The 19,799-nt window shown below is 44.2% G+C and overlaps 1 protein-coding gene across 1 annotated transcript in view; it reads right to left on the reverse strand.

Annotated features, from left to right (window-relative positions):
* Positions 1 to 19,799, reverse strand: part of LOC120239179 (SV2 related protein) — a 78,848-nt gene that overhangs the window by 16,024 nt on the left and 43,025 nt on the right. The window contains exons 7-11 of the mRNA XM_039243699.1: positions 8,625 to 8,688; positions 6,556 to 6,681; positions 5,718 to 5,846; positions 4,209 to 4,282; positions 820 to 896 (exon numbers count right to left, since the gene is read on the reverse strand). Coding sequence (XP_039099630.1) covers positions 820 to 896; positions 4,209 to 4,282; positions 5,718 to 5,846; positions 6,556 to 6,681; positions 8,625 to 8,688 — 470 coding nt within the window. The remainder of the gene's footprint in view (positions 1 to 819; positions 897 to 4,208; positions 4,283 to 5,717; positions 5,847 to 6,555; positions 6,682 to 8,624; positions 8,689 to 19,799) is intronic.

Consider the following 19,799-nt stretch of genomic DNA (forward strand, 5'->3'; position numbering starts at 1 on the left):
ATCCTCTGCTTTGCTTAAGAGGGTCCCACTGCTAGGGGCATGCGATCTGTACTCGATCAATACCAAACCCCAGATCTGCGACTGAGCCACCAACCCATTAAATCCTTATATCAATAAATCAAACTATTAACTAAGATTATAGAGGCTTACTATGAAAAAAAGATAACTGGGCAAATCCTGCAGACAAGTGAGAACTTGATCCCTTTATCCTCCACTCTGGGTTCCATGCTAGGAACCTATTTTGAAAGATAGAATTGTTTGAAAGCCCAGATATCTGCATATAGACTTTACTTTCTATCTGTTCCTTTGGTCCAGTGGCTCCCACCCCCAGCTGCACAATAGAATATCCTGGGGAGCTTTTAAAAGCCACTAATGCCTGGGTCCAGAGATGCTGATTAAATTGGCCTGGGCATTGTTTAACTGGCCCCAGGTGATTCTGTGGTGTGGCCAGGGTTGAGATCCGACCTGGTTTTCCAACTTTGTGTGCACATGAGAATTGCCCCATAGGGTCAGAGCCATCAAACTCAGTGCTGTACTTCACCAGGCCCTTTACACGACATAAGATGTGACTCTGCTATAATGTCACTTCTATCATGACAAGATTGTTCGGGTTTCTACAGAGCATCCTGGAGACCGCAGTCTATGTCTTTTTAGGCTCAGATTTGGAAGAAACTTTCTCCCTGGAGTCTGTGGGCCAAAGTCACTGGCATTTGTGCACGGCCAGGCTCCCGAAGGGCAGAACGAGGGGTGGGGATGTGTGTGTGACTGTGTATGGTGGGAGCAGCGGTAGTCGGCTGGGAAAGAGACTTTGGTACTCACTGCTGCAGACATCTCCGGCTTGAAAAAGCTCAGTGGTGAGCAGAACTAATCCATAGTAAGAAAACGCATTGGAAAACCTGCCAGAAAGGAAGCAAGAAAAGGTAAAGAAATGATGGGAGAAATGCAAGTCCCCCTCCCCCATCCCCTCAGGAAGGACTTGCATCTCTAGCAGTGAGGACCAGCCTTTGGACATGGGTGACACTGGAGCTTTGGGGGGGGGGCGGGTTCCTGGGGCCCTTGACCAGGAAAATGACAGGTGCAAAGCATTAGCGGTATGTTAAAGGGATGTGATCCTGTGTCCTTTGAAAGAACAAGAACTGTATTACATCACAGAGAACACCCAATTAGCAATAGGGAACAAAAGTCTGGGGGACCAAGATTTGGAAGAAAACAGTTACGGCTGACATTTTTCAGCGCTTCTGGGCCAAGTTGATCAACATGGAGAGGGAAGAGGAGGGAAAACTTTGATAATACAGAGAACTGGACTCTAGCTCTGCCCTTGAATTCCTGAGAGTTGAATCAACTCACTAAGCATTTATTAAACACCTGCTGTGTGCCCCACTGTATGCCCTACTTTTACACTGTATACAAGTGTGGAGTCAGCAGACTTGCCTAAAATTTCAGAGTAGGAAGACCCAGTTAATTAATTCCCAATTGTCCCAGGAACCATAACACTCAAGTCTGTAGGACCAGAACATTCTCATCCTACAGCTACGTGGGAACTGTCATCATCAGACCATGGTGATTAATTTCCTTGGGTTACAATACATGCTAGCAAATTTAGCAATTTCTGTAGGGTACAAAAAATAGTCTTTAATTAATTGCTTTGGTATTTGGGTAGTATTGGTCCAACTGAATCACATGCATGCAAAGATAGCCACCCTTAACTCGGTCAACCACCTCCTCTCCATTTTCAAAAACTCTGCAGACTGAGCACTTGTATTGGGCACACAGCAGGTGTTTAATAAATGCTTGGTTCAGCTCTCAGGAATGCAGGGACAGTCCTGGAACCCAGTTCTGTATATTGTCAAAGCCTTACTTCCACTTCCCTGCAATTGACCACTTTTCAGGACAATCCCCTGCTAATGAGCACCCCCCCCCAAAAGGTACATAGGGAACATGAGGACTGGTTACACCAGAATTGAGAAAAGTGTTAGCCAGGCCCCTTCTGCACACCATTCATGCTGCACACGATTTGGTAGAAAGAGAGCTCAATGAATAGCTGTGATTTGACTAGTTACGAATTTTCAGGTAATTACTCTGTACAAATCCCTCCCCTCCAACCTGCCCACATCCAGCCATCGCCAATGGCTGCTATTTAAGGAAGACAGACCAGGATCAGCACAGAAAGTTCTAAGGATGCACATGTTGACCAAATCAGTGGTTCCCCAAACATGGGCCCATTGTCACTGGTGGTGCCCAAGGCAGTATGGCCAAAGATGGGGACTAAAGGAGCAAGCATATTAAATCTTCCTGTGACAAAAATTCCCTTTTACATTTCCTTTCAATTACAGTTGACTCTTGGACAACACAGATTTGAAATGCACGGGGCCACTTGTAAGGAGATTTTTTTCAATAAATATAGTATACTACTGCAAGTACATTTCCTCTTGAAGATGACTTTAATAACACTTTCTTTTCTCTAGCTTACTTTAAGAATACAGTATATAGTACATATAACAAAACATGTGTTCATCGACTGTTTATGTTATCAGTAAGGCTTCTGGTTAATAGGAGGCTATCAGTTAAGTTTGGGGGGAGCCAAAAGATTTATAACTGCCCAGGGGTCTGTGCCTTTAACCCCCACTCTGCATTGTTGAAGGTCAACTGTATTTTTTTTTTAATGTTTTATTTATTTCTAGGAGAGAGAGAGAGAGAGACAGCATGAGCAGGGGAGGGTCAGAGAGAGAGGGAGTCACAGACTGAAACAGGCTCCAGGCTCTGAGCCGGCAGTCAGCACAGAGCCCGACGTGGGGCTCGAACCCACAAACCGTGAGATCATGACCTAAGCGAAAGTCGGACGCTTAACCGACTAAGCCACCCAGGCGCCCCACAACTGTATTTTTTTAAAGTTTATTTATTTTTGAGAGAGAGACAGAGATAGCGTCGGGGGGAGGGGCAGAGAGAGAGGGAGACACAGAATCTAAAGCAGGTTCCAGTCTCTGAGCTGTCAGCACAGAGCCCGTCACGGGGCTCAAACTCATGGACTGCGAGATCATGACCTGAACCGAAGTCAGACACTCAACAGACTGAGCCATCCAGGTGCCCCAAAGGTAACTGTATTTTGACGGCTTCTTAGTCTCACTTACTTGCTAATGAGTCCTCAACATCTACCCTCTCTCTCTATTAAGTCCAGTAACTCAGTGCTTTGGCAAATCATCAATCTAGCTACTTTTTACTATATTTTTCTTGAGGAGGCCCTTCTATCTATGGCCTCCAATTAAGGTGCTTTTGTTTTAAATGTCTTGAAAGACATTTATCTGAACTCTCATGTACTGTTGCTGGGAATGCAAACAGATGCAGCCACTCTGGAAAACAGTATGGGGGTTCCTCAAACAATTAAAAATAGAACTACCCTATGATCTAGTAATTTCACTATTGGGCACTTACCCAAAGAATATAAAAACGCTATTTCAAAAAGATATATGCACCCCTATGTTTATTACAGCATTATTTATAATAGCCAACTTATGGAAGCAGCCCAAGTGTCTATCAATAGATGAGTGGATAAAGACGATGCAGTCTATATATATACCATGGAATATTACTCAGCCATAAAAAAGAATGAAATCTTGCCATTTGCAGTGACATGGATGGAACTAGAGAGTGTCATGCTAAGCGAAATATCTCAGAAGGCAAATACCTATGATTTCACTCATATGTGGAATTTAAGAAACAAAACACATGAGCAATGGGAAAAGAAAGATTTGCCTCTCTCTCAGAAGCAAATCAAGAAACAGACTCTTAACCAGAGAGAACACACTGAGGGTCACCAGAGGGGTGGGGGCTGGGGGGATGGGTGAACTAGGTGATGGGGATTAAAAGTACACGTATCATGAGGAGCACTCAGTAATGTATAGAATTGTTGAATCACTATATTGTACACCTGAAACTAATATAGCATTGCATGTTAACCCTACTGGAATTCAAATAAAAACCGTAATTAAAAAAGACATTTATCTGTGTAAAAAGTGAGGGCAATTAAAGAGAAAGATGAAGAAAATAATAGTACAGGTGATACCTGAGAAAGGGAGAAATCAGGAAATACACAAGCCACTTTATTTGCCATTGCTGCCCAAGATCGAAGAGTTATCTGTGCATCACATGAAAACAGAAAGCAACACAGGACATAGATGAAGGGAATCGAGGTGTCAAGCAACAGCTCTTACCATATAAACCACAGCAACAAGGTTGTCCATCTAAAATGGGGCGTGAAAAGGTCCCTCATTCTGCCTCGGTCTTCCTGTTTCAAGACAAGAACATGCTATTTGCTCTTATCCCCTCGGGAAGTATGGTTGGTAGCCAAAGACTGGTGGACACCCACGGCAGCGTGTCCTACATGCTTGGGATCTGGGAACCCAGCACTCAGTCCCACAGCACCAAGTCACCCAGCACAGTGAGGCCCTCCAGCCAGGACCCAGCAATGTCTACAGGCTTGATTCCCCAAGCACGGAAGCATTTGGCCATCCCTACCCCCAGCCCGGAACCCCCAAGCCAGGAAGCAGACTCCTTGGGCTTGGTACCCCCTTAGGGCTCTTGGGCAGTGCCATGGACCCAGGGAGCGGACAGTCAATCCAAAAGGTGTCCAACCATTTAATGTTCTCCCAAGCCAGCTCTAGGTCAAGATCACAAAAATTAATATACTAAAAATCATTTCACCAGAAGCCAATGTGTCAAAGGTTGATTAGTTAAATAACCCATTTGCCAATTTCATATAATTTGCTAATTTATCAAATCTTTGCTCTACAATGTTCTTTTTAAGTTTATTTATTTATTTATTTTGAGAGAGACAGAGGGAGAGAGAGCATAAGGGAGGGACAGAGGGAGAGGGAGAGAGAAAATCCCAAGCTGACAGCACAGAGCCCAACACGGGGCTTGAACTGACAAACTGTGAGATCAGGACCTGAGCTGAAACCAAGTCAGAGATTTAACCAAATGTGCCACCCAGGCACCCCTACAATGTTCTTTTTAGGAGTATATTCTAGGATTGTGATTATATTCTTAGGTATGTTTAATGAATACATTTTTCCTAGCAGTTTGAGAAATGCTTGCTTATTTAACCATGCTAACTGTTTAAAAAAAAAGATTATGATCTTTAGGTGGTTTAGTCTACCTGTGAATAGTCTTTGTGAATAAAGATATATAGTATAAAATATATAAATAAAAAATTTTTATAAAATAAATAATATATGTATAAAAATATATGCTGTATATTTATATATGCTATATAAAATTTTTATTTTATAAGAAATATAAAGTATATTCTTGAATGAAAAGACAATACTCATAAACAGGTTTATTGAATATAATTGAGAATGTTGGTATTTATTGAATATATTTTGGAATAGTCTCATTAATATATTTAGAAATAGACTCATTCACATATTTATGGAGAGAATATATTGAGGAAATAAATGTGTTAATATATACATAGGAAAAATATGCTCCTATTTACTACATATATTCAAAAAGATCCTTAAAACCTTTTTTGGTGAAAAGATACTTTAGCAAGTTAATTCAGGAAAATTGGCTTTTGGAGAATCAGTCTGCTTCTGCTCTTTTTGCTGGTCTTGGGATTTGCCACCTCCTTGGATAGCGCCCTCCACCCACGTCCACCTTCCCCATGGGGGCACAGACACACACACACACACACCACAGACAGTGGGCCAGGCACCGACCTGTCTGGAGATGATGAGTTTCCCCAGTGGCATGGGGGCTCCGTTTTCTGTCGCTATCCTCTTTAAGGTGGCGATGGCCTTTTCCTGATTCCCGGACAGCACATCATACCTTGCGCTCTCTGGCAGCCACTGTGGGGACAGGTGTGGCAGGTTAGGGTGGAACAGAACACTGGGTCCCAACCACATACTCTCCTCCGGGTGTGGGGTCTTTAAGGGTGAGGGTTCTGGAGCCAGAGGGCTGGCTTCACATCCTGGCTCTGTCATTGATTATGGGTTGTGTCACCTTGAGCAATTACTTGACCACTCTGTGCCTCCATTTCCTCATCCATAAAATGGGGATAATGATAGATCCCACCTCTTAAAAGTTGTCAAGAGGGTTAAGTGAGGTAATCCAGACAAAGTGCTTACTTAACACAATGCCTGGAATGGATTCATGCAGTGATTGTTGTTTCTGTTGCTATTATTATTCTTATTAATTGGTGTTGCTGTCAGAGCTTCAAAAAAATAATCTTAAAAAGAATACCTACAGCACAGCGTCCTCCACCACCTCTTCCCCACTGAAATAAAGTGAACAGCTAAACAGCAGAAAGCCTAGTGGCCGAGATTGAGATCTTTTTTTTAAAAGTTTTTAATTTATTTTGATATAGACAGAGAGCATTCAGAGGAGGGGTAGAGGGAGAGGGAGAGGGAGAGAGAATCCCAAGCAGCTCAGAACCCGATGCGGGGCTAGGACCCACAAATCGTGAGATAATGACCTGAGCCGATATTGGACACTTAACCCACTGAGCTGCCGCCCAGGTGCCCCGTGAAGGTTGACATCTCTTAAAAGGATACTTACAAAACACAGGACAGCAAAGAGGAGCAACGGGACGGCTGAGAGGATGAGCAGCCAGCGCCAGCCCAGACTGGGCATCACAAACACAGCCAGGATGACCTCGAACACTGTCCCGATGGCCCAGAAGACCTGGCGTGGGAAAATGGGGTCAGTGACGGCAGCGGCATGGTCGGCGCATGAGCAATGTCGGGGTCATTGTAGACAATGCTATTGATATGGGCAAGGGTTCCTTGGAGTCAGCAAAGTTAGAATGGCCACCACCTTTCCTGTGGTTCATATGGTTGGGACAGGGCCATCATGCTGTCCATCTCCTCAGGGGACCATCCACACTGCATCATATTTGCATGGTACCCACTGGAGTGGGTACAATGTGGCAACTCTGGTTAAGGAAGGCAATGCCATCAGTATCGTGTGAGGTCAATATGGTAACGGACACATTGGTCTTTGTCTACTGATATCCATCTCTCTTGCCCAATAGGGTTCCTAGTATCCTTTATCACAACTGCCTCTTCCCTGCAGGGCTGACTGTCTTCTGTCTGCCTGAGTCACTCATCCTCCTTTCCCACCTTGCCTTTTGTATGGACTGCATCCACAGGCTCCCTGTCTTCCACCATTCCACTGGATACAGCCAATGGGGAGCCCCACAGGAAATGGGAGGGAGGGAGAAAGGAAAGAGATGTTGGGGCATTTATTCCTCCGGCTCCCTCTCTGCATGGTGGTCATGGGCTGGCTGCACTTCTCAGTAGGTCACAGCACCTGTCCAATAGCCCTGGACATACAACACTCTCTCTCTCTCTCCCTCTCTCTTTCTCTCTCTCTCTCTCTGGGCTGCTAATTATTTTCTGCCTTTCCCTGGCAACTGGCACTTCAGGCCTGGGCTATTTAGAAGTAGTCCCTTCATCAAACCCTCTTCAAATTATTCTAATTTGAATACACTGTCTCCTTCTCGGACCCTACAACTATGCTCTTCGGCTTCTCTGTCATCTGGGAGATGCCAAGAGCCTCCCTAAATCCCCTTTTGCTGAAATTAACCACAGTCTATTTCTGTGGCTGACAACCAGGGTCGATAGTCAAAATGCCTAACAAACTGGTATGGGACTGACCAACCCAGGATGGACACCAGATTCCAGTCATACACCATCTGCCTTCAACACACACACCCCCACACCGTGACTGTGCCAGGAGTTAACTCTTTAGATGCTAGATCTAGTAACTCTTCAGATGCTAGATCATGGGAAGTTCTAGGGGGTCCTAAGAGTGGACAGGGTGTCAGGTGATGAGGGGTAATTGGGGAACAGGATCTACTGACACAGATGCATCTCAGTATTTAAATAATTGGTTCATCCATACCAGTGTGGACCAGATGATTATACCATCCTTATCAATCAGGGGTAGACGCAGTCTGGGGGGGTAAGTTGTGGTCAATGTGATTAATATTGTCAATGTGGTCATGGTGACTATAGGGGTCAGAATGTCATTATAGTCCTCACTGTGGATGTCAGTGTCCGAAAGGGCAAATAAACTCTACTGCCCTGCATGGTGGAGGGGTCATTGGGCAGCTATGTATTTGCCCCGAGACCTTCAAAAACCATGATTGGAAAGTGGGTCACAAAACCTTGACAGATAGAAGGCTTGGGAGGGACGAGCTGGACCAAGGGAATTTTAAGGCAGCCTCTAGGCTACAGAAGTGGGCACTCACACAAGACACGGGTGAGCCTGGATACAAACAGGGGTGGAAGGTGATGGTATGGATGGAGGACAAGAGTTTTGGTCCCCTTAGGCTTCACCATTTGGCACCAACTCTCTGATAAAAGCCATGTCCAGTCCAAGAAGGACAGACCACCTGCCTGCCACCATTTTTTTTAAGAGATTGAATTTTTTTGTCCATTGTAGAATGTATCCATATTGCAAAAAGACCATGTCAGAATTGACGTAGTTGACCCATTTTAGTCTCCACTGAGTCTGTTATAGTTCTCTTCAACTCCCATGTCCTTATCCAGTTGCTTAAGAGACCTGAGACCCTGCTGCTCAGAGACTGAGCACTCTTGGGAAACCCACACCACCCTCCTTACCTCAATCAGCAAAATACACTTAGCTCTGGCCTTCATGGGAAGGAACTCAGCGTACAGCGTCACCCTGGCAAAGCAGAGAGACAGGAAGAGAGTTGAGGTCAGGACTGAGTAAGAAGATTGCCATAGCTGTCTGAATTTCCAGGCCAATATTACTCTGAGGGTGATCTGGGGACCACATACTTCAGAATTTCCTGGGATGATGGCTACGTTCATAGATCCCTAGACCCCACCCCAAACCATTGGGAACAGACTCTCCGGGGTGGGGCTCTGCCATCAGTGTTCTTAACCAACTCCCCACATGATTCTCAAATGTAATAACTGCTGCCATGAGCCCTACCCACAACCCAGCAAATATAGGGGAAAATAGGGTAGTGAGACAATGGGCAACTTCAATCTGGAACCATTATTCAGGTTTTCCCTATTACTCATGTTCTGAAAAGTCTTGAAGAATACGAGCTTTTCATTCTGTACAACGCCCCTCCTCTTAAGTCCATATGATGTATCCCTGTGACCAGGCTCAGGCCATGTTTTCTTGGCAAGAACCCCAGAGAAATGATACTAAGCTCTTTCCAGTGCCTCACATCAGGGCCAAATGGTGTCAACTCATATCATCACTGGTGACATTAACCTTCATCACTAGATCAAGATGGTGTCTGACAGATTTCTCCACCTTCAAGTTATCCTTTTTCCATTCGGGATTACTTTGTGGGGAAAAATTCAGAGATTATGCCAATATCCTGTTCTCCCTAGAACCTTTACTCATCAGCTTTAGTATCCCATCCATCGACAATTTCCGCCCTAATCAACACTACTATGTTGGTAACAGGTGGTATTTTTTAAATTTCCACTGTTCCTTCTACATTTAGAATTGATATTCTACTGTAAGGAAGAGTTTCCCTTTTTCTATCTATCTATCTATCTATCTATCTATCTATCTATCTATCTATCTATTCATTTAATCAGTGGATTAAAACCTGTGGATTCCTATTTTGTTCAGTGGGTTGTAACCCACTATCACCATTATTCTTGATGCTCAGACTGTCCCAGATCTGGCCATTGGAAGACTTAAAAAAATTTTTTTTAGAAAATTTTTTTTATTTTTGAGAGAGCAAGAGAGAGCACAAGCAAGGGAAGGGCAGAGAAAGGAAGACACAGAATCTGAAGCAGGCTCTAGGCTCTGAACTGTCAGCACAGAGCCTGCAGCAGGGCTTGAACCCACAATGAAGAGATCATGACCTGAGCTGAGGACTCCTAACTGACTGAGCCACCCAGACGCTCCTCATTGGAAGACCTTTTAATCCAACCCCTGTGTCTCTTTTACATGCCTCCATCATGTCTTGAGCTCTTCTTTACTTTCTGGCACAAGGTGTCCAAGCTCATGCTGTTTTCCTTGTCCAAGACATGGTGTCAGCCATTTTTCTAAGAGGTTCTGGTTCCTTTTGGTAGAGGACAGTATTTAGTAACCAAATACTGATGTCAGTGCTCAGTGTACTCATTGCTACTGGGCTGACATTGCTTCTAGGCCTTCTCAGTGGATGCAGCTAAGAGATCTATGTATCTATCTATGTATCTATGTATCTATCTATGTATCTATCTATCTATCTTGGTCTCTCCATTTCTCTCTCCACATGCATACCATACATCCATATGTTTCTACATCTATCTGTGTATATGTATTTTTAAAAACCATGAGTTCATACTGATACTTTCAACTCCAGTCCAACCAAATGGTTAGGGTTCTTTCTAACCTTCTTGGACTTCCATGTTTATATTTCCCTTCTCCAACATTAAGACACCTGGGTCTCATTATCCTCAATATATTTCTTATTTGCTCAATCAATTTATTTGTTTGCTGAATGTAACCAATGTCCTAGCTACATGACTTGCCTCCTCCATCTACTACCTTCATGCTCCTTTCCCTGCCTTTCACTTCCTTGGCCACTGGCCATGCTGAAAAGAGAAGGAAACTTCTAAACTACTTCCCTATGCTAAAATCCTTCCATTTTGTTAGGAAGAGGAGGCTTTCTCTTTCTCCACATCTCCCACCTGAGTCAAGTACTGGAGCTACTAGATAGCTTCATGTTACTCTCCTGGCTTTTCATAAGGGAGGCCGGGTGGAGAGAGGCTAATTTCCATTAACCCTTTTGAGGTAGATGGTGCTGGTGACCCATCAGGATCTCCTGGTATATCCCTTTACTAGTTCAGTGTGCCCACCTCCCAGCTGCTGCTGCTAATGGTTCCTACCTGCAACCCTCTTCTGGGATTGCTCTTGACCAACTGGAGCTGCCTCACCAGAGAAGTATCTAGGAGTTACATCCCTTCTCCCCAGGGCTTACAAAAGGCCCATTCCATTGCCTCAAGGTAGGACAGACCGTGTGGAACAATGAACACTTCTGAGTTCCCTGTGGGATCAGCTTGAGTCTAGACATCACCAGAAACCATACTTGTGCTTAATGTCTTCCATTATTGCCTCTTTCACTGTTTTACAGGCTTCTGAGAGCATTCCTTAAATAAATCACTTATACAAGAATCTGACTAGCCTCTGCTTCTGTGGAGCCCCTTGAATGGCATCTTTTCCTGCATAACATGTAACATTTTGAAAGTTGGTCTTACATAGGGAAGGGCAAGGAGAAAAATAGTGGGGGGGAGGGAGGCAAACCATGAGAGACTCTTGAGTGCTGAGAACAAACTGAGGGCTGAAGGAGGTGGGGAAGAAGGGAAGTGGGGTGATGGGCATGGAGGAGGGCACTTGTGGGGATGAGCACTGGGTGTTATGTGGAAACCAACTTGACAATGAACTATGAAAGAAAAAAAGAAAAAAAAGAAAGTTGGTCTTAGAAATACCATTGAGATTTAGGAACAGTTCTATCACCAGTAAAAGTCCTTCTTAGGATAATGATAAAAGGAGACCTCTGTCCAAAGAAGGAAGAATTCTTAGGAGCCTCAGAGGAAAGGCTAAAGGACTTTAGTAGTTTAGATGTATAATCTATTTAGAAAAATAGTATGAAGAAAAAGTCAATTTCATCTAGTTTATTTCACAGTATAAGTATTTTACTATATTCTCTCTGTCCTGATCTTCTGTCTTTATCTCTCTTTTTCAATTTCTCTCTGTAGCTAAGATCATACTCAAGAATTCTGAGCCTAGAGTGACTGGGTGGCTCAGTGGGTTAAGCATCCTAGTTCGGCTCAGATCAAGATCTCGCAGTTTGTGATTTCAAGCCCCGTGTCAGGCTCTGTGCTAATAGCTCAGAGCCTGGAGCCATGTTCAGATTCTGTGTACCCCTTCTATCTCTGCCCCCCTACTCTGTCTCTCAAAAATAAATGTTTAAAAATGTTTAATAAAAAAATAAAAAAGAATTTTGAAACCTACTTTTTATTTGATTTATAAATAGCATTACTATACTATTTAAAACCCTCTTACACCGATATATTCCATTATATGCATGAACCATACTTGTCTTAATAATAACTACTTTTTATTGAAGACCTAATATATGCCAAACATTCTTCTAGATGTTTTACATGGATTATCTCACTCAGTAAACATCTCAAATCAGTAGGGTAGATAACTATAATCCTCAGAATGTGTGTATTTTTTTTTTTTTTACTTTTTAAAGAGTTTATTTGCTTATTTTGAGAAAGAGGCAGGGGGGGCAGAGACAGAGGGAAAGAGAGAAAATCCCAAGCAGGCTCCAAACTGCCAGCACAGAGCCCGATGTGGGGCTCGAGCCCACTAATCCTGAGACCACAACCTGAGCCGAAATCAAAAGTCTGCCGCTTAACTAACTGAGGCCCCCAGGTGTCCCTGTGTATGTATATTTTTGATTCTCATTTTCATCTCTAGATCTATCTATGTTAGATAAATTATTATTTGGCCAGGACCACACAGCTAGTAAGTTAGTGAGTAGGACAGCCAAAATTCTCACCTGGATCTGTCTATAATTTCTAGCCCATCAAGCACTTCCCTATCTCGATGGTTTCACAATTATAAACAATACTTCAATGAACATCTTTAGGCTGAAGACACCGTGGCTTTCTTAGGACAGGCCCCCATTAAGTAGAATTTGTGCCAAAGTGTATGCATATTCTTACGGCTTCTGATATATATTACCAAAGTGGTCCCCCAAAACCTCATTCCAGTGTATATGCCCCCAAGTACCTCTCAGCAAAAACCACTAGGAATCTTATTAACTCAGCTCTGAAAATGGGGACCAAGATTATCGTGGCTGCAGAGATCACAGCAGTTACCATGGATGACTTTTTTGAAATTTCATGCTCTTCTCCACATGGTGTGCTTGCATTAGTTTAAAAAATCAGGGGCGCCTGGGTGGCTCAGTTGGTTAAGCGTCCAGCTTCCGCTCAGGTCATGATCTCACAGTGGTCCATGAGCTGGAACCCTGAGCTGTCAGCTCAGAGCCGGGAGCCTGCTTCAGATTCTGTGTCCCCCTCGCTCTCTACCCCTCCCCTGTCTTCAAAAATAAATAAACATTAAAAAAATAAAAGCCATAACTACCAAGAGTTTGCTCTGCAAACTTCCAGTCCCCTCTCTATGTAAATAAATAAATTTAAGCAACATATTTTTCTTCTTCCCTTTCCTCCCTCTGTCTCCCTTCCTTTCTCCCTCCTTCCTTCCTCTCTCCCTCCCTCCTTTCTCCCCTTCGTCCCTTCCTCCTTCCTTCCTTCCTTCCCACATACAGCATACTGTCCATGCTCATCCCATACAAATACCTGACTCTTACCACTTCCATGAACGCCAATCCACTTTCCAACTGCCAGTTCCTGCAACTCTCCCCCGAGTGCTTTCTCCGGTTATTAGAGCTTGCTCCGCCAACCTCTGTGGCAGACTAGGAGTTGAGTTGGCCGAGGGATTTAAACTTCCCAGGGGCAACTCTCGACAAATAACAGTTCCCTCTCCCTTAAACAGGACAGTCTGGAGACGTGGGTTGCAGAATCTCCCAGAGTAAACTATCCCCTCTAGCTTCCTCTGTGTCAGGATCTGCTTTCAAGAAAACAATTGGGAACTCTTTCCACATTAATACCCGTAAGTCTACTGCATTATGTTTAGAGAGATGTAACCCCGTTGATTAATACTCAGACGGCTTTCATTGTCTTGTTTTTGCCATTTGCCACGTATACCATAAGAAACATCTTTTCCTGTAATTGTCATGCCCCCCAGGTGGCCATTATTTATAGCAGTTCATTATGAAAATGAGCCGTTTGATCTTCATCCAAAGTGTGGTGATTATTACCGTCACACTGAAGAATAAAAGAACAAGCCATGAAAGCAGCAATGCCAAGAAGCAGTTGATGGTGGCGTGAAAAAAATCCCACTGAAAACCATCACAATTTATAGCACTTGGCAAGTGGAAGGTTGCCATTTGGATCACATGCTTGGAAAGAAGTGACCTGTGATATCCATTTGGCATTTCTGCTTGGTCTTAAAGAGAAACAGCAGTGCTGGGGACGGGTGTGGGAGCAAGCTCCATCTAGACATCAATCTGAAGAATGTTCTGAGGAGGTTCCAAGGGGGACCCGGTGGGCAGCAACCAGGAGTGTTAATCTTTAAGAGCAGCTAACACACAAGCAGGATGCCAGTTAAGGCAGGTCTACCTCCCATTTTCCTAGCTAAGTGGCATTTCTACCGAAATACACAGCACCAGCACCCTCTACTGGAAATAATAAACATTCTGCCCTGGTGCCAGCCTGTCTCTTCTAAATATTTTGTGTATATTTTGCAATTAGTGGCAATGATCATTTTTTTAAACATTTATTTATTTTTGAGAGACAGAGAGAGGCAGAGCATGGGTGGGGGGTGGGGGGGCAGAGAGAGTGGGAGACACGGACTCTGAAGCAGGCTCCAGGCTCCGAGCTGTCAGCACAGAGCCCGATGCAGGGGTCAGACTCACGAACTGTGAGATCATGACCTGAGCCGAAGTCGGACGCTCAACCGACTGAGCCACCCAGGTGTCCCAGCAATGATCACTTTTTGATGCTAATTTACATTTTCTAAATTTCCTAAAACAAAAATATATTGTTTGTAATGATAAAAATAAAGTTATTTTCAGGGCACCTGGGTGGCTCAGTTGGTTAAGAGTCTGACTCTTGATTTCTGCTCAGGTCATGATCTCACAATCGTTGAGTTCGAGCCCCATGTCGGGCTCCTTGCTGAGTGTGGAACCTTGGGATTCTGTCCTCTCTCTCTGCCCCCACCCAAATCCTCACTCGTACTCTCTCTGTCTCTCCCTCTCTCTCTCTCAAAATAAACATTTAAAAATCTTTAAAAAATAGTTACTTCTAATTTCCTTGTTTGAGTTAAAGTCTCTTCCCTCTTGATATTTCTTGATAGATGGAAAAGGTAATTATCTGGCATTCTAAATGTGATCCTCTTTCCAGTCTTTTTTTTTAAAGATTTTTTTAAAGTTTATCTTTAGAGAGCAAGAGCAAGCAGAGGAGGGGCAGAGAAAGAGGGGAGAGAGAGAAGGCCAAGCAGGCTCCACACTGGCAGTGCAGAGCCTGATGCAGGGCTTGAACCCACAAACCATAAGATCATGACCTGAAGTGAGATCAAGAGTTGGATACTCAACTTACTGAGCCACCTAAGTGTCCCTCCGGTATTTTTCTTTAAAAAAAACAAAAAACAAAAAACATTTATTCATTTGTTGATAGCGAGGGAGACACAGCATGAGTGGGAGAGGGGCAGAGAGAGAGGGAGACACAGAATCCGAAGCAGGCTCCAGGCTCTGAGCTGCCAGCACAGAGCCCAACATGGGGCTTGAACCCATGAACCCTGAGATCATGACCTTAGCCGAAGTCCGATGCTCACCTGACTGAGCCACCCAGGTGCCCCCTTCCAGTCTTAATTAAAGGGAATAGAAACTTGTCTGAACCTCCAGAATCATCTCCAAATCAGTATCGGGGACCCAGGGGACATTAATGATTTATCAGGATCTTCTGACTGTATAAGTTCAGAATCCTTCTACAACGTATGTTTAAATATAAGAGCTTTGGCAGCAGACAGGCCTGGATTTGAACCCAGTTTCTCCATGTGGTAGATGGTTTGCACGAGATGCCTCACCATTTTCCCTCCCTGTGTCTTGCTCATGCAGGTCACTCCATGCAAAATCTACTTCCCCATTCTTTGGATCTGGGTTTTGAGACTCGCTCTTGATCCACAGAATGTTGCAGAAGTGATATTGTGCCAGTGCCATGCTTGGGCCTCAAGACACTTTATGGCTTTTGCATGCTTGCCGGGACCCCTGGCAGGGGCCACGTGACCACGTGCCCGGGCTAGCCAGCCAGAGTTTGAGAGGCTTCTGGAGCATCAATGAATCAGCCATGACCATGCTGGCTTGGCCAGCCCCCATCCAATTCACCAGAGACACACGAGTGAGCCCCGCTGAGCCCAGAGCCACCGAACTGCCCAACCGCAGAATCCTGAGTTCAGTAAACTGTTGTTAAGCCAAAAATGTTGGGGTGGTTTGTCGCAAAACAAGAGGCAACCCCACACTCTGCTCAATAACCATCTGGTCTTAAGCAAGTCACTTACGACCTCTCATCTATAAACTGGGGATGTTAGCATTGTCAGTGAATGAGATGTAATGTGAAGAGAGCTCGTACCATAGCGCTTAGCCCCTGGTAAGCACTCCATGGACATTACTATGATCATCATTAGCATTATTAAAGTTACTATTGTTATTGCCAAGGACCAATATAAATGCCTACTTTGGGGGAAGGAATAAAGGAAAGAAGAAAAAGAGGGAGGGGGAGCCTGGCTGGCTCAGTCAGGAGAGCATGTGATCTTGATCTTGGGGCTGTGAGTTCAAGCCCCAGGTTGGGGGCTAATCTTTAAAAAAATTAGGGGCTCCTGGGGGGCTCAGTACATTAAGCATCTGGCTCTTGATTTTGGCTCAGGTCACGATCTCACAGTTCGTGAGACTGAGTACTGTGTCCAGCTCTGTGCTGACAGTGAGGCACCTGCTTGGGATTCTCTCTCTCCCTCTCTCTCTCTGCTCCTCTCTCACTCACACTCTCTCTCAAAATAAATAAACATTTAAAAATTTTTAATTATAGAAATAAAAAGGAGGGAAGGAAGCATATAAAAACATTGATCAGGGCAGAGGGAGGGGCTCTTTATTAATAATATAGTCTGCAGATAAGATGATCATTTTGCAAGATATGTAAGTCAAGGCTTCATGTTGTACGCCTTGAACGTATAGTGCTGAATGTCAATTACACCTTACTAAAACTGAAAGAAAAACATTTTTTAGTTTCAAATAATATCAATTGTATTTACACTAATAATTCATTGTAGAGACTTCGGCTTGTTGGACTTTAAAAAATTATAGAGGGGCACCTGGGTGGTTCAATCGGTTGAGCGTCCAACTTTGGCTCAGGTCATGATCTCACGGTTTGTGGGTTCGAGCCCCGCGTCAGGCTCTGTGTTGACAGCTAGCTCAGAGCCTGGAGCCTGCTGCAGATTCTGTGTCTCCCTCTCTCTCTGACCCTCCCCTGCTCATGCTGTCTCTCTCTCTCAGAAATAAATAAAACATTAAAAAAATTATACAACAAAATATTACCCGTTTGGTTTTGCGAGGTGGTATAAAGCCTAAGTGAATGGAAACTCTGAGTTACATTTAATTACATAAAAATATCTTCAGCTAGGGATGCCTGGGTGGCTCAGCTGGTAAAGCATCTGGCTCTTGATTTTGGCTCAGGCCATGATCTCACAGTTCATGGGATGTATCCCTGAGTTGGGCACCTGCTTAGGAATTCTCTCTCTCTCCCCTCTCTCTAACCCTTCCCTCTCTCTCTAACCCTTCCCTGCTTGCACTCTCTCTCTCTCTCTCCAGATAAATAAATAAACATTGAAAGTAATGTTCATCTAAAAAAATCTTCAACTAAATGTTTCCAAATAATGAACTTAAGGGAGACATTTCGAGAACTAGTTAAGAGCATCACATAATTAAGGCATGATTGTTTTTATGTAAATGGATGGAGCGGAGGTGCTGGGAAGCCAATGGCTCTCTTGGGTGACTAAATATTTCTTCTGTCATTTTGTTTCTGTGTTTTATTTGCTCTTCTCATGGACAAAAGAGCTCTGGAGTGGAGTATTTAAGAGGATATATTTGTAGTATCAAGGGATGTTTAAATCTGAGCTCTGTCATTTTTTTAGCTATGTGACCTTGGGCATGTTACTTAATTATTTTTTTACAGTTTTACTTATTTATTTTGAGAGAGAGAGTGAGCTGGAGAGCAGGAGAGAGGCAGAAAGAGAGGGAGAGAGAGGATCCCAAGCAGGTTCTGCACTGTTTGCCCAAGCCCAACGTGGGGCTCGAGCTCACAATCCGTGAGATCACGACCTGAGCCTAAATCAAGAGTTGCTTGCTTCACTGACTGAGCTAGCCAAGTGTCCCATGTTACTTAATGTTTTTAAAGCCCTAGTGTTCTTATCTGCAAAATGGGGATAATAATATCTATGTCTTGAGGTTCTGTGAGTTTTAAAATGTTCATGTGGATAAAGCACATGATGCAGTGCTTGGAAAGTAGTAATAGCTCAAGAAACAAACAGATGGGCTGTGGTCAGATTAAGTAAATGAACAGTAAATGGGAGGCATGACATTGGGGGGAGGGGGGTGAGAGCAGCCAAGCAATCTGAGGACCCTCATGACATAAGGGTAGGGGTAAAGGCCTCCCAGCTGCTCTGTGTCCTTAATTTTACCCCCTGGGGTCCTGTCCTCCCTCTCTGAAGATCTCTCCCCTTCTTTTTTTTTTTTTTTTTTTACCTTTATTTGCTTTTGAGAGACAGAGTGAGATACAGTGCAAGTGAGGGAGAGGCAGAGAGAGGAGGAGACACAGAATAGCAAGCAGGCTCCAGGCTCTGAGCTGTCAGCACAGAGCCCGACACAGGGCTCAAACCCACGAAACCTGAGATCATGACCTGAGCCCAAGTAAGAAGCTCAACCAACTGAGCCACCCAGGTGCCCCTCCCCTTTGCATTTTTAGGAGGTGATTTTTCTCTCTTCTAGTTCCTCTGCCATCGGAATCCTGTCTGCCTACAGTCTTCCAGAGGTTCCCCAAAATGTCTGGTCGGCTGATGGCACCCTTTTCTTGCTTTCCAACACTGTTAAAGATTTATTTCTTATGCCTTTTATGACATTTCCAGCAAATGTGGAGAAGGAGAAGGAGAAAACTAGCACCTCTCATTCCACCATTTCAAACAGGAATCACTGGACATTCTGAATACTTAGTTCCTTTCCCTCCCCTCTGATGGGAAGAAAATCTGGGAGGCTCTCTGGAGACTGGTTCTGCCCATGATCTACCTGAGCATCCCTGGGAAAGGAATTTAATGTGTCCTTGTGTGAGTGCACTCCGTCCAGCCACTGGGGGAAAACTGTCCCTTAGTCAATGAATGGCTCATGAATGGGGCAGTGGCAGCATCTGCAGGAATCCCTGGAGTTGGTCCAGATGTGGAAGACACTGGCCACAAGCCCCTGCCAGCCCAGATTTATAGGTTTGGCTTAATGGTCTCTGCCTCAAGCTCTAGTGGTTTTTAAACCCATCCTAGGTCCAGGAGTTTATGTCAGATGCCTCCTTTGTAGAGCCCTGGAGGAATCAATAATGAATAGGGAGAGAAGGACTGAGAACTGAGAGCCACTCACTGCCCTTCCAGTCACTAAGTGGCAGAGAGTCTGGGAATTAGCTCCCATGTTAAATCCATGTGGTCACATCTCCTGTCCCCATTTATTCTTTCCGTAATTACCATCCAACATCCATCACACTGACACCCGAGCTTCTTACCAAAGTCTTTGGCAGACCAGACACATGCTAACCTTCACTAAGTCCTCTGCTGGGACTGTCCCAGGCACTTCACACGTGTTGTCATTTAATATTCTAAGTGACCCCCAAAGGTATGCTGTCCTTCGTCCTCATTTTAGAGAGGAAGAAAGTGAGGTGTAGAGAGGTTTAGTGACTTGCCTGAGGGCATACAGCTATTATGCGGCAGAGTCAGGATGCGATTCTGGTAACCATGACCTAGGCTTTCTCCTTCAGTGTTGGCGTTACCCTTCAAGAGCCCCTCTCCTAGTCTTCCCCAATCGTGATATTCAACAGCTCAAGAAATCAACCAATGAACTGTTAGCCCACAAGAGGCAATGGCCAGATCCTCAAGCACCAAAG

Source organism: Hyaena hyaena, unplaced genomic scaffold, assembly GCF_003009895.1.
Source record: "Hyaena hyaena isolate Hyena2069 unplaced genomic scaffold, ASM300989v1 scaffold_0, whole genome shotgun sequence".
Taxonomy (NCBI): Eukaryota; Metazoa; Chordata; class Mammalia; order Carnivora; family Hyaenidae; genus Hyaena; species Hyaena hyaena.